The sequence below is a fragment of the Diceros bicornis genome, chromosome 28 (genome assembly GCF_020826845.1).
Source record: "Diceros bicornis minor isolate mBicDic1 chromosome 28, mDicBic1.mat.cur, whole genome shotgun sequence".
Taxonomy (NCBI): domain Eukaryota; kingdom Metazoa; phylum Chordata; class Mammalia; order Perissodactyla; family Rhinocerotidae; genus Diceros; species Diceros bicornis.
In genome coordinates this window covers 28,979,812-28,994,084 of record NC_080767.1, presented here as the reverse complement: position 1 = coordinate 28,994,084, position 14,273 = coordinate 28,979,812, and the positions used below count along the sequence as shown (strand labels likewise).

The 14,273-nt window shown below is 47.0% G+C and overlaps 1 protein-coding gene across 1 annotated transcript in view; it reads left to right on the top strand.

Moving 5' to 3' along the window:
* Positions 1-14,273, top strand: part of TTLL11 (tubulin tyrosine ligase like 11) — a 235,951-nt gene that overhangs the window by 196,459 nt on the left and 25,219 nt on the right. The window contains exon 8 of the mRNA XM_058523936.1: positions 1,446-1,552. Coding sequence (XP_058379919.1) covers positions 1,446-1,552 — 107 coding nt within the window. The remainder of the gene's footprint in view (positions 1-1,445; positions 1,553-14,273) is intronic.

Genomic DNA, 14,273 nt, shown 5'->3' with positions numbered 1-14,273 from the left:
GAGCCTGAGCCCTTGCACCCAGATACTCTGACTGGCGAGCTCCGTTTCTCCAGAATGGACAGGGCCACTCACTGAAAGGTCAGCCTCAGGCAGCCTCTGATGGGGCTGAGATGGTTCTAGCTCCAGAAGAGGGAAAGGAAGGGGAGAGAGATCAGGAAGGGAAACAATTGTGGGCCAACCAGGTGCCAGGTGCCGTGCCGGGTCCTTGGCATGCACTGCCTCATCTCATCTTTACAACAGCCATGTGGACAGATATTATTCTCTTCATTTTAGAGACTAGTAAATAAAGGCATAGAAGGTTTAAGGCAATTGCCCACAGTTACATAGCTAGAAAAAGCAGCAGAGCCAGAATTTCAATCCCGGTCCGTCTAATGCCCGAATCATGCTCTTTCCAGTGAGCCAGACTCCCTCCCCACATTTCCAGACCAAAAAAGCACAAGTGAGGAGGAGGAGTAAGAAGATTCTCAACACCCATCTGTGGCTTGGACAGAAAGCACCATTGCTGACATCGGACTGAAAACCTGGTTCTCTTCGCCTCATGCACCTAAGCTAGGAGAACATCCGAAGCTCAGAGGCCGGCCCCCTCCCCCCTCCTCTCGTTTCCAGGTGACTCCCCTCAGGTCAGGAGGGGCTCACCCAGCGATGCTGCCTCAGCTCACACAAGGGGCGTGGGCCAGCCTGTGCTGTTCTGCTCGGTAAATCTTGGGTTTACTGTGGCTGATCGGGGCCTGTAAATCTCCAGGTGACAGATTAAGCTGGATGAAGTACAGAGGCCTCAAGCCCTTGTCTGTAGCTTTGGCCCCAGGGACCCATCTGGTGAGCATTGCCAGTGGGGAACCACTTCCGGACAGCCGTGCTGCCTCAGCCTGTATCAGTGACATGCCATTACCATTGGGTCATCCGAGCATGCCACCGTCAGCCGCCTGGACGCTGGCAGGAGAAGGCAGCACTGCAGGTCTAGTTTTATTCCTCCTCCCGGAGACTGATGGACGTGAAGGTGAAGACATAGGGTTTCTGGAACGTGGTGCTCCCACTTCCCTTTCGGAGCAGGCAGAGACGTACACCGGCATGTGTAAGGACAGGCTGACACACAGCGACTGTAATAAAGACTGCCTGTTTCACAGGTGACAAAACGGAGGCTCAGCCGGGGCTGTCCAGCCTCTAAGAGGCAGAGCCAGGCTCAACTCAAGACTCGCCACCCTGAGGTTCTTGCTCTTCCCAGCCCTTTAGATCCGTAATTAACCCAATTACAGGAACCCACATGACCTAACCTCAACTCGTCTTTGTGGCCTTCTCTCCCCAATTTCCCTGCCGTGCCCCCTTCACTAGCTCCAGCTGTGGGAAGGGAGGGCCTGCCGGGTGGGGAACACAGCCGAGGCGTGGAGGCAAGGCAGAAGCGGACGGGTTGGGTCCGGCAGTAACGTGCGCCTTCTCCTCTCCGGCAGGACCTGCAAGCTCAGCAGCAGCAGCTTGTCCATGGCCGCCGTGGACATCCTCTACATGGACATCACAAGGAGGTGGAGCGCCACGGCCCTGGACCAGCGAGGGTCAGGTACCCGAGGACTGGCCGCCACCCCGCCCCGCAGGGGTCCAGACAGGGGCGGGCGGCACATCTCCTGCTCCCTCTTGCTAAGCGTCAAGGTTGGGGAGGGAGGAAGTTTATCCTATTAGCTCGCTTAAGGGATTGAGCTGAGTTTGAATTCAGGAGCGCAACCCTGAATCCTGCTACCAAGGCTGTGCCCACCCAAATTCTAATTCCACCATTAGAATCCCTGGTCTTTGCTTGAGACTTTGATTCCCTTTATCCTGGGGATACTCAGTTGTTCGTTTATTCATTCATCCCTCAGCACACATGGACTGAGCATATGCTGGGCCAGGCCCTGGATGGAGTGAATAGTGCTTGGTTCTCACTCTGAGAGAACTCACAGATGAGGGTACCGTGATGCGGGCTAGGATGGAGGGTGATGCAGGCTAGGGTGGAAGGAAACAGAGAGGTTATCAGGGAACCCAGAGGAGGAGCTCCTCATCAAGGGAGGCCCAAGGAAGACTTCTTGGAGAAGCATGAGTGGGATAAGCCTGTGAACAGGGTGGGACAGACTCCTCCAGCAGGGGTGTTGCCTGGCCTAGGCATGGACACATGTGAAAGGTTCAGGTAACCCCAAGTAGCTTAGACGGGCTGACTCGAGAAGGGAAGGGGGAAGGGGCAGAGATGGGGTTGCGTGAGCTATTGAGGCCTCGAACACCACACAAAAGAGTTTGATCTTGAGCCTCTAGGTTATGCGGCGCCAGTGAAGGCTTCAGTGAGAAGAATCCACCGTTGGGGGAAAGAGTTTCTGATCTTTTTCCTCACAGAGGGTGTTTTTCTAAAAAGTCTTAATGACCAGACCTGACATTTGTACAGTTCATCACAAAATTACAAAGTACTTTCATGCATATTCCCTCATTAAATGTGCCCGTGAACCAGTGCAGTGGGTATTACCAGTCTCATTTCACAGATGAGTAAATTGCAGCTCAGGTGACCTGGGCCCCAGGCTTCCCTCCCTGTGAAAGGGACGCACAGAGGAGGCGCCTCACAGAGCAGCCTTCCCCTGTGATTCGGGGAGAGGCCACGAAATCAGGGGTTGGGAGATCCAAACTAGAATTGACTGTGCCATTTCCTATGATGTAAGCTTGAAAAGCCATTTCACCTCATCTCCATTTCCTCTTCTGGAACAGGGCCAAAATACCTGCTCTCCAGGGGACCCCGAGGCTCCTGGGTCAGGGGGCAGGAAAGCCGGTGGAAGCCTCACAGGCAGTGCAAGGCAGTTAATCTTATTAGTGGGCGCCACTTGGGGAGAATCCTGGGGTGGGTCTGTCTGACAGCAGGGTGCTCCTTGCCAGATCCTGCCCCGCACCTGTGGTCTGCCCTGGGCAACAGCTCCGTAACCACAGGGACCAGCAGGCCCTTCATGCAGGCAGGGCGCTCAGGCATCATTTGCTGATTGGCTTCACAGCTGACGATGATGCTGTTGCTGCCAGTTGTTGGGCGTTTCCTGCCTGCCAAGCACTCTGCCGGGCACTCCGCATGTGCAGCGCTGGCTGTAATTCTCCTGGAGGTAGGCTCCATGATCTCCACTGTATAGAGAAGGAAACAGGCTCAGAGGCATGGCTGGGGGGTAAGGCTCTAACACCACACTGCCACCTAAAGTGCCCTTCCGGGTTGCTTTATCCTACTAATTGGTCCCAGAGTAAGATGACGACCCAGCTCCCTACGGCTCCCCTTGCTTTAACTCAAATGCAAAAGTCGGGGAATACCAAGACTCCTATCGCATCTCTGCAGTCAGAGCTCCCTTACAGCCTTCCCTGGCAACCAGGAGAGGCATGAGATGGAGCGTCTTCAGGGGAAGTAGGCAGATTAATTATCATCTCGACGGCCGAGAGCGCTCATGTGACAATCGAGCAGCGGGCTTTTTGCTGACGCCTTCAGAAAGTGAAGGAGTGTTTGCTCTGTGAGTTGAATGCGAGGAGTCATCACAGGATCCTGTGGAGGGGGCCAGATAAGGGGGTGGGGGGGGCAGTGGAATTATTAAATATTGAAATTGATCAGGAGTAGCAGCAGGAAGCTATTTATCCTGTTTTATTGCTTCAAACTAGCATTACCATCTGGCCCATTGTTAATTCTGAGTAGCTTTGCATGTTTTGTTTGCCTCTTAAATTGCTCCCTGTAAGCGGAATCCACGGGCGGGTGTCCACAATCAGGCTTGGATGAGGCTTTCTGGGGTCTGCTGGGGTCTCTCCGTTCTGCTGACCAAGCTTAGGGGATGAGAAAAATACTTATTTTTAGCACATCTGACAAGCGAATCTGGGGCTGGGATCTTCCAGGCCTTTGCCACGCCTCAGCCCCTGAATGTGTGGAGTAATAATAGTTAGCAGTTAACTGCAGTTTTGAGATTACTTCCTATGTGTGCACATCACTGCCAGTTCTCACATCAGACCTCTGAGATGGGTAATCATATCCCATTTTACAGACAAGGATCCTGAGGTTTCAAGAGCAAAAGTGACTGGTCTGAAATCCCATAGCCAGTGAGTAGCAGAGGGCAGATTTGAACTCAAGTGTCCCGTCTCCTGGACCAGGACACCATCCCCAATCCAGGGCCACACAAGCAGTGCTTGTTCATTTGAATTACTGCGGAGGGGGCGGGGCTTGTGTGGCAAGGGGGTGAGAGGTCAACGCACAGAGCATGGGGCCCTCAGGAGGACAGAACTGGAGTGGGAGGTGGCACTTGTCTCCCCTTCCTTCTTCCTTGGTGCCTGTATTCCTGTTTCCATGGCTCCTGAAAGGAAATGACAGGGTCTAGGGGGTATAGATAGAGGTGCCTGGGCATTAAAGCCAGGAATGAGAACCCCAACTGTGCCCATGGACTCAGGGGCACTGCTGTCCGACAGCTGGTGCAAGCCAGGGCCCAGTTCTTGCCTCCTGAGGAGGCTGGTTAGACACCCTGATTCTCAAGGAGAAGGAGCTTCTGAAGCCAGCCGTGTTCTTGGGACCATTCGGGAAGCTACTGGATGGCAAAAGAAGACATTTGTGGTTGAGGGGTGCTTCTTCCTTTTGGAAAGCATCAGCAGAAAGACCACAGAGTCCTTCCTCCTTCCCTCCATGGTGCAGAGCCGGGGGAGCCTGAGGCCCTTTGTTCCGGTTAAGTCCTGGCCAGAGGGGTGGGTGCCGTGTCAGAGGGGGGGCAGCTTTACCTGTCCCAGAGCTGCTGTGGGGCTGACAAGAAAGAAATCTGAAGAGCAGTAGAACATGGGTTCTCATTTTCAAAGGGCACGCACTCACTCATTCAGTCATTCAACAAACAGCTAATGAACATGTTACCAGGTATTGGGCCCTATGGGAATACAAAGGGAAAGTAGTTACAGATCCTATTCTCAAGAAAAAAAATAATAATAGAGACCACTTACTGAACATTTACTATGTGACAGAAACAAAAAATGCTTGTTATGAATTATCTCCTTTAGTTCTCACCCAGCCCTGTGAGATAAGGGCTGTTATTCCCATTTGATAGGTGAGAAACCTGAGGCTTAAAGAGGTGAATTTAAACAGGTGTGTCAAGTGTTACAGTGGGACCCTGGGATTTGAACCAGAGCAATCGGCCTTCAGAGCCCATTGCCTTTCCATTATACCCAGCATCTTTCATAGGTGAAAAGGACGCCCCGTTGACAACTGTGATAAGGTATGACCAGAGCTCCGATGGGGAAAGCAACAAAGGAGGGGTGCAGTGAGGGTTCCGAGAGAGAACACACACAAAGCACTCAGCGAGGTGTGCGGCCCAGAAAAGGCCTCACTGTGGGATCTGTATCCGTGAGGGCCTGGCATGGCCCATAGCATGCCAGAGCATCTCACTCAGCAGTCAGTGGATGTTTGACAAGCAGACAAACGCCAAAATAAAAAATGCCCTACATCCTCGAAGCAGGGAGTTCTGAGTGTGAGGACCATGGCTTATAGGAGTGGTGGTCTGGTCGGACAGGGTGTCCTCTTTCTCTCCTTAAGGTCCAGCATAAAACACCGGATAGACCATTTGGATAGACCATCACCCCACATCCAACACCAACTGCATCCACCTGCTCATGCACCGTCCCTTTCTGGCAGCCGGCCCAGACTTTCCTTCTGCCCTAATGAGACTTTGGTGCCCACCACGGGGGCTCACCCAATTCCTGATGCTGGAAAGCTTTATGCACCTTTATGTAACCCATATGAGGAGAACCTGCTCTTGAAATAGAGAAGAAAATGGTGTTTAAAAAGATGAGTGAGGAGTGATGTCAGCATCATGCCAGAGTGAACTTCCCACATTGAACTCTCCCCCTCTAAGACACAACAAAAAGGACATTGATATTCCAACAGAAGCTATTCACACAACACGGGACGTCTGAGGCACCCAGGCAGCCGTACACCTGAGGACAGAGGTGCTGGAATCCCCAGAGGAAGTGGTAGGAGGTAAGAGGAGCTCATTTCCTTCCCCAAGGACTGTGACCCAGAGACTGAGACCATGAGGCTCTCAGAGGAGGGGGAGGGGCGGCTCGCCGGCGCTCTCCAAAACCCCTCACAGACCAAGGGGAGCCCCCTACAGAGAGAGCGGAGCTGTTGCTAGGGTAGTTTCGGCAAGCTAGCCCCTCAGGAGAGCAGAGAGCGACAGTGAGATGAGAAACCTCTGAGATCGGGAAGGCGAAAGTAAGCACCCCTTCCCCACCCGGCCCACCCGACTGGCGCTTCAGCACAGCGGAGCTTCAGCTCAGCCCCATCCCCAGAGGCAGCGGCCCCCAGGCGCCCGGGCCCCACCAGCAGGGGCAGCGTGACGGCCCCACCCCCACAGGCAGTGGCCCCCAGGTGCCCGGCCCGACCAGCAGTGAGCCGAGCTTGTGCCCCCTCACCAGAGGCAGCGGCAGCTCAGGCCCCACCACGCCACAGCCCCAGCTGCTCTGGCGGGACCAAGCCACAGCCCCAGCTTCCCCGGCTTCCCCATGCCACGTCCCCAGCCCCTTCGGTTTGACCGCCCCCCCGACCCCTGGCTCCAGCGGCTTCGGCTTAGCCTGTGCTCAGGCTCCAGCTGACTTGGGGCCAGCAACTTTGGCCCACTGCACTCCAGTTCCAGCTTCTTTGGCCCAGCTGTGCTCCAGCTCTTCCTTCTTCAGCCCAGCACACTCCAGTTCCAGCTTCTTCTGCCCAGCGGCACTCTAGCCCCTGCTTCTTTGGCCCAGTGGCACCTCAGCTGCAGCTGCTTCAACCCACCCACACCTGAGCCCCAGCTGCTGTCTCTCAGCTGTTCCCACACTTCCCCCCCAGCAGCCTCCACTCACCACGCCTCAGATCAGCCAGGGGCTGGTGACAGTGCCCGCAGATTGAGACAGGCCAGAATACCCAGCCCTTGACCCCCACCCAGCAGCAGCAAGAGGAAACTGTGACCACATATTTTCACTATGAGGAAAGGTAAGCCAACACCGAAGGCACCATGCAAAAATATATAAATCTCCAGACCAAAAGGAAAATGACAAGCACCCAGAAGTCAACTAGGAAAGCGCAGAAATATATAACCTTAATGACAGAGAATTCAAAATATCTGTCATAAAAAAGCTTAATGAAATACAAGAAAACAGACAGACAATTCAATAAAATTAGGAGTTTCTTCACAAAAGAGATTGAAACTGTAAAAAGAAACCAATCAGAAATCTTTGAGATAAAAAACACAACAGAGGAGATAAAGACAAATCTGGAAGCCTTAAGCATCAGAGCTGACAATATGGAGGAAAGAATTAGCAATATTGAGGACAGCAATGCAGAAACGCTCCAGATGGAGGAGGAAAGAGAACTAAGACTAAAAAGAAATGAAGAAACTCTCCGAGAAATATCTGACTCAGTTAGGAAATCCAACATAAGGATTATAGGTATTCCAGAGGGAGAAGAGAGGAAAAAAGGAGCAGAGAACTTGTTCAAAGAAATAATATCTGAGAACTTCCCAAACCTGGGGAAGGAGCTGGAAATACCAGTGAATGAAATCAATAGATCTCCTAAATATATCAACACGAAAAGACCCTCTCCAAGGCGTATAGTAGTAAAGCTGGCAAAAGTCAACGACAAAGAAAAGATATTAAGGGCAGCTAGACAAAAAAAAAATAACATACAAAGGATTTCCTATCAGGCTGTCAGCCGATTTCTCAACAGAAACTTTACAGGCTAGGAGAGAGTGGAACTATATATTCAAAATTCTGAAGGACAAAAACTTTCAGCCAAGAATACTCTATCCAGCAAAAATATCCTTCAGATATGATGGAGAAATAACTATCCCAGATAAACAAAAGCTAAGGGAGTTCATTGCCACAAGACCCTCACTACAAGAAGTGCTCAAGAAGGCCCTCATCCCTGAGGAAAAAAAGAGAAAGTGGATTCAAAGTTTTGAACAAGGAGGAAAATAAGTTGACAAAACCAGAAAAATTGCAGTCGTCTACCAAAATAGATTAGCAAACACTTAAATATAAAACCAAATATCAAGGGAAGGTAAGCACCAAGCATAAATATAACTTCATCATGTTAAACACGAACTCACAACACAAGAAGGAATAAGATGTGACAACAATAACTTAGGAATGGGATCGAATCAACTTAGTCTAAGGGAATAAGAGGCCATCAAAAACTGGACTATCACATCCATGAGACTTTTTATACAAACCTCATGGTAACCACTAACCAAAAATCAGAACAGAATCACACACACTAAAGAAAGAGAAAACTAAGAGAACCCCCATATAGAACTACCAAACTAAATTGGTAGTCAGAAACACACAGGACGAGAAACAAAAGAAATGCAAAAGGACTGGAAAAAGAGCAATAAAATAACAACAACAAGCCCACATATATCAATAATTACCCTAAATGTAAATGGACTGAACTCTCCAATCAAAAGACACAGAGTGGTGGGATGGATTAAAAAACAAGACCCAACAATATGCTACCTCCAGGAAACACATCTCAGCTCTAAAGACAAACACAGGCTCAGAGTGAAAGGATGGAAGACAATACTCCAAGCTAATGGCAAACAAAAGAAAGCAGATGTTGCCATACTTATATCAGACAAAGTTGACTTCAAGATAAAACAGGTAATGAGAGACAAAGAGGGGCAATATATAATGATAAAAGGGACACTCCACCAAGAAGACATATCACTTTTAAATATATATGCACCCAGTGCAGGAGCACCAAGGTACATAAAGCAACTATTAACAAACCTAAAAGGAGATATTAACAATAACACAATAGTAGTAGGGGATCTCAACACCCCACTCTCATTAATGGACAGATCATCCAGACAGAAAATAAATAAGGAAATAATGGACCTAAATGAAAAACTAGATGAGATGGACTTAATAGACATATACAGAGCACTCCATCCAAACACAGCAGATTACACATTCTTCTCAAGTGTGCATGGAACATTCTCAAGAATAGATCATATGTTGGGAAACAAGGCATGCTTATATAAATTTAAGAAGATTTAAATCATAACAAGCATCTTTTCAGACCATAATGCTGTGAAGTTAGAAATCATCTACAAGGAAAAAACCAGGAAAGTGACAAAGCTGTGGAGACTCAACAACATGCTACTAAACAACCAATGGATCATTGATGAAATTAAAGGAGAAATCAAAGCATATCGGGAGACAAATGAAAATGAAAATACACCGTACCAACTCATATGGGATGCAGCAAAAGTGGTCCTGAGAGGGAAACTCATAGCAATACAGGCCCACATTCACAAACAAGAAAAAGCCCAAATAAGCAACCTGAAACTATGCCTAACAGAATTAGAAAAAGAAGAACAAACAAAGCCTAAAGTCAGCAGAAGGAGGGAAATAATAAAAATTCAGAGCAGAAATAAATGAAATTGAAATTTTAAAAAACAGTAGAAAGGATCAAGGAAACAAAGAGCTGGTTCTTTGAGAAGATAAACAAAATTGACAAACCCTTAGCCAGACTCACCAAGGAAAAAAGAGAGAAGCCTCAAATAAATAAAATTAGAAATGAAAAAGGAGAAGTTACAACAGATACCACAGAAATACAAAAGATTATAAGAGAATATTATGAAAAACTATATATCAACAAATTGGACAATCTAGAAGAAATGGATAAATTCCTAGACTCATACAACCTCCCAAAACTGAATCAAGAAGAAATAGAGAACCTGAATAGACGACTCACAAGTAAAGAGATTGAAACTGTAATCAAAAACTTCCCCAAAAATAAAAGTCCAGGACCAGATGGCTTCTCTGGAGAATTTTACCAAACATTCAAAGAAGACTTAATACCTATCCTTCTCAAACTATTCCAAAAAATAGAGGAAGATGGAACACTTCCCAACACATTCTACGAGGCCAACATCACCCTGATACCAAAGCCAGGCAAAGACAATACTAAGAAGGAAAACTACAGACCAATATCCCTTATGAACATAGATGCAAAAATCCTCAACAAAATATTGGCAAACCGAATACAGCAATACATTAAAAAGATCATACACCATGATCAAGTGGGATTTATACCAGGGACACAGGAATGGTTCAACATCCGCAAATCAATCAATGTGATGCACCACATTAACAAAACGAAGAATAAAAACCATATGATCATCTCAATAGATGCAGAGAAGGCTTTTGACAAGATCCAACATCCATTTATGGTAAAAACTCTCAACAAAATGGGTATAGAAGGAAAGTACCTTAACATAATAAAGGCCATATATGACAAACCCACAGCCAAAATCATACTCAATGGGGAAAAACTGAAAGCCATCCCTCTGAAAACACGGACAAGACAAGGGTGCCTACTCTCTCCACTCTTATTCAACACAGTACTGGAGGTTCTGGCCAGAGCAATTAGGCAAGAAAAAGGAATAAAAGGAATCCAAATAGGCAACGAAGAAGTGAAACTCTTGCTGTTTGCAGATGACATGATCTTATATATAGAAAACCCTAAAGAATCCATTGGAAAACTATTAGAAATAATCAACAACTACAGCCAAGTGGCAGGGTACAAAATCAACTTACAGAAATCAGTTGCATTTCTATATACTAACAACGAACTAACAGAAAGAGAACTCAAGAAGACAATCCCATTTACAATTGCAACAAAAAGAATAAAATATCTAGGAGTAAATTTAACCAAGGAAGTGAAAGACCTATACAATGAAAACTATAAGACATTATTGAGTGAAATCAATGATGACATAAAGAAATGGAAAAATATTCCATGCACTTGGATTGGAAGAATAAACATAGTTAAAATGTCCATACTACCTAAAGCAATCTACAGATTCAATGCAATCCCAATCAGAATCCCAAGGACATTCTTCACAGAAATAGAACAAAGAATACTAGCATTCATATGGGGCAACAAAAGACCCCGTATACCTAAAGCAATCCTGAAAAAGAAGAACAAGGCTGGAGGAATCACAATCCCTGCCTTCAAAACATACTACAAAGCGAGAGTATTTAAAACAGCATGGTACTGGTACAAAAACAGATACACAGATCAATGGAACAGAATTGAAAGTCCAGAAATAAAACCTCATATCTATGGGCAGCTAATCTTTGACAAAGGAGCTAAGGACATACACTGGAGAAAGGAAAGTCTCTTCAATAAATGGTGCTGGGAAAACTGGACAGCCACTTGCAAAAGAATGACAGTAGACCATCATCTTTCACCATACACAAAAATTAACTCAAAATGGATCAAAGAGCTGAAGATGAGACCTGAAACTATAAAACTCCTGGAGGAAAATATAGGTAGTACACTATTTGTCATCAGCCATAAAGGGATCTTTTTGAATTCCATGTCTACTCAGACAAGGGAAACAAAAGAAAAAATAAACAAGTGGGACTGCATCAAATTAAAGAGCTTCTACAAGGGAAATGAAACCAGGATCAAAATGAATAGGCAACCCACCAGCTGGGAAAAAATATTTGCAAACCATATATCTGACAAGGGATTAATCTCCATAGTATGTAAAGAACTCACACAACTGAATAACAAAAAAACAAACAACCCAATCAAAAATAGGGCAGAGGAAATGAATAGACACTTCTCCAAAGAAGATATACAGATGGCCAATAGGCACATGAAAGGATGCTCAACATCACTAATCATCAGGGAAATGCAAATCAAAACCACACTAAGATATCACCTTACACCCGTTAGAATGGCTATAATCACCAAGACAAAAAACAACAAATGCTGGAGAGGCTGTGGAGAAACAGGAACCCTCATTCACTGCGAAGGGAATGCAAACTGGTGCAGCCTCTATGGAAAACAGTATGGAGTTTCCTCAAAAAATTAAAAATAGAAATACCTTACGATCCAGCTATCCCACTACTGGGTATCTACCCAACAAACCTGAAATCAACAATCCAAAGAGGCTTATGTACCCCTACGTTCATTGCAGCATTATTCACTACAGTCAAGACATGGAAGCAACCCAAGAGTCCCTTGACTAATGATTGGATAAAGAAGATGTGGTATATATACACCACGGAATACTACTCAGCCATAAGAAAAGACAAAATTGTCCCATTTGCAACAACATGGATGGACCTGGAGGGTATTATGTTAAGTGAAATAAGCCAGAAAGAGAAAGACAAACAGTGCATGATTTCACTCATATGTGGAAGATAAACAAACACATGGACAGATAGAACTGTTTGGTGGTTACCAGGAGCTAGGGGGTTGGGGGGGTGGGCACAAGGGGTGGAGGGATGCACTTATATGGTGACTGATAAACAATAATGTACAACAAAAATTTCACAATAAAAAAATAATAAAAAATAAAAAAAAGAGTGAGAAAAAAATTCAAAACTAGTAAGAAAAAACATGCACATTCTGAAATCTAAATCTCAGACCATCCTTTTCAGTAGGCTTGTTTCCTATTGCTTTGTTTTTTTTTCATTGGGCCTCAGGTGCATAGAATTGGATTAATCGTATTCTTGGTTCGTGAGACACTTCCATCCTGGTCCACGGGTAGCCTGCTTTTATTTAGTTAGCTTTTTGAATTAGTTATTTTTAATAATGGAATAAGCATCCACAAACTCACCACCCAAAACAAAAGCTAGGACTTGACAATAACCCACATCTAACACGGGGCTCTCCCCAATACCAGCCCATTCCCCGCCTCTCCCCACCCACGGAACCCTTATCTGCGTCCTGTGCTCGTCGTCCCTAAATAGGCTTGTCTTCCTCTCTGTTCCAATGTCAATGACTGTTGAGGAGCTTGATGGAATTTAGTCATATGCAATCTCACACTCTCCAGCAGGCCAACGTTAATTGTCACTTTAAAACAAGATTTCAATTTCCAATTCCAGAATTTCTAGCAGAACACGGAAATCTAAATGAGGGCGCTATCAGCAAAACTGGGGTGTGGTAGCCCTCTCCTTGCCCAGAATCAAATGAAGAAACCAATTTGTCAGTGAGAATGGGCTATTTCATGTAAATTGCACTCACGTGCTCCTCCTTATCACTGAGACTGTGCTCCCGAATCTTCCCAGAGTGGAATGGCACTTCTCTGCAGTGAGAGACGAGGACGTCATCAAGATTAGGCAGTATCTCTGGCGTCATCTATGAGACAAACAGTTCACTGGCAGAGGGAACACGTGAGCCCAGCACCAGGCATCTTGTCCGTCTAACCCACCACCGACATCCGGGGGCTCCTGAACCTTGGCAGTTCTCTTCACTTCACAGCCAGACCCTTTGCTGTTTAAAGATATAGGTTAAAGGTCCCTCTGTAACCAATGGAAACATGATTGCAAAGCAAGAAAAAAACGGGTTGGAGAGTCTTTCCAACCCCTCTTCTCGACCCATTCGAGTATGCACGCTGCACACACATGTGTGCACGGCACACACACACGCAGACTTTGCTTGCAGAGGGAAATCTAAGAATGGTATAATTTAATGTTTGATATGTGCTGCAAACTCTTGGACCAAAATAGGAAACTTTTCTTCCACTGCTTGAAGAACGCCTGAGCCATGTGCCCCCTTCCTGGGGCTGCCTTTGTTCGACCAGCAGTATAACCGCAGCGCTGGGCTCTGGGAGCAGACAAACCTGACTTCAGTCTGGCCCGATAACTTGCTAGCTATGTAACCTCTGCAAGTTATGTAACTTCCTATAAGTTTCATGTTCATCATCTGTAAAGTAGAGATAATAACAGTGCCCACCTCACAAAAACATTGACATGGAGGAAGTGAGATGAAGCGGGGGACACGCTCAGAGCAGGGTCTGCTGTAGGAGAGGCTCAGTGAGCAGGGCTGCTGCGATGGTTACCACGTTGCTCTTGCTGCATCCCTCTCAGGAAGCGCTTCCTGGGCGCCTGCTCATGCCAGGCACTCTGCAGGTGCTGGGAACAGACAGGAAGAAGTGCCTGCCTGGAGACGCTCACAGCCTGTGAGAGGGAGGGGACACGCCGGCCACAGACGGTCCCTCGGTGCCCGACAGAGCACCAGGCGCTCCTTTCCTTTCTCTCCAAGACTGCTGTCTCCTGCCTTTAGGCTGGACTGTTGCTTAAACAGCCTAGTGCCTGGCTGCACCCCCCTCCACCCTCCCTCAGCCCTTTGCCCCTTTGCCTTACACGGCACTGTTGTGGGGTTTGTCTGGGAAGAGGAACCCATGTGTCCGACTCAGGAAAGTGGAGGCGGGTGGGTACTGTGGGGCTGGGGAAGGCTGGGGAGCTTTAGCAGGAAAGGCAGCACCGCCAGCCTCGGG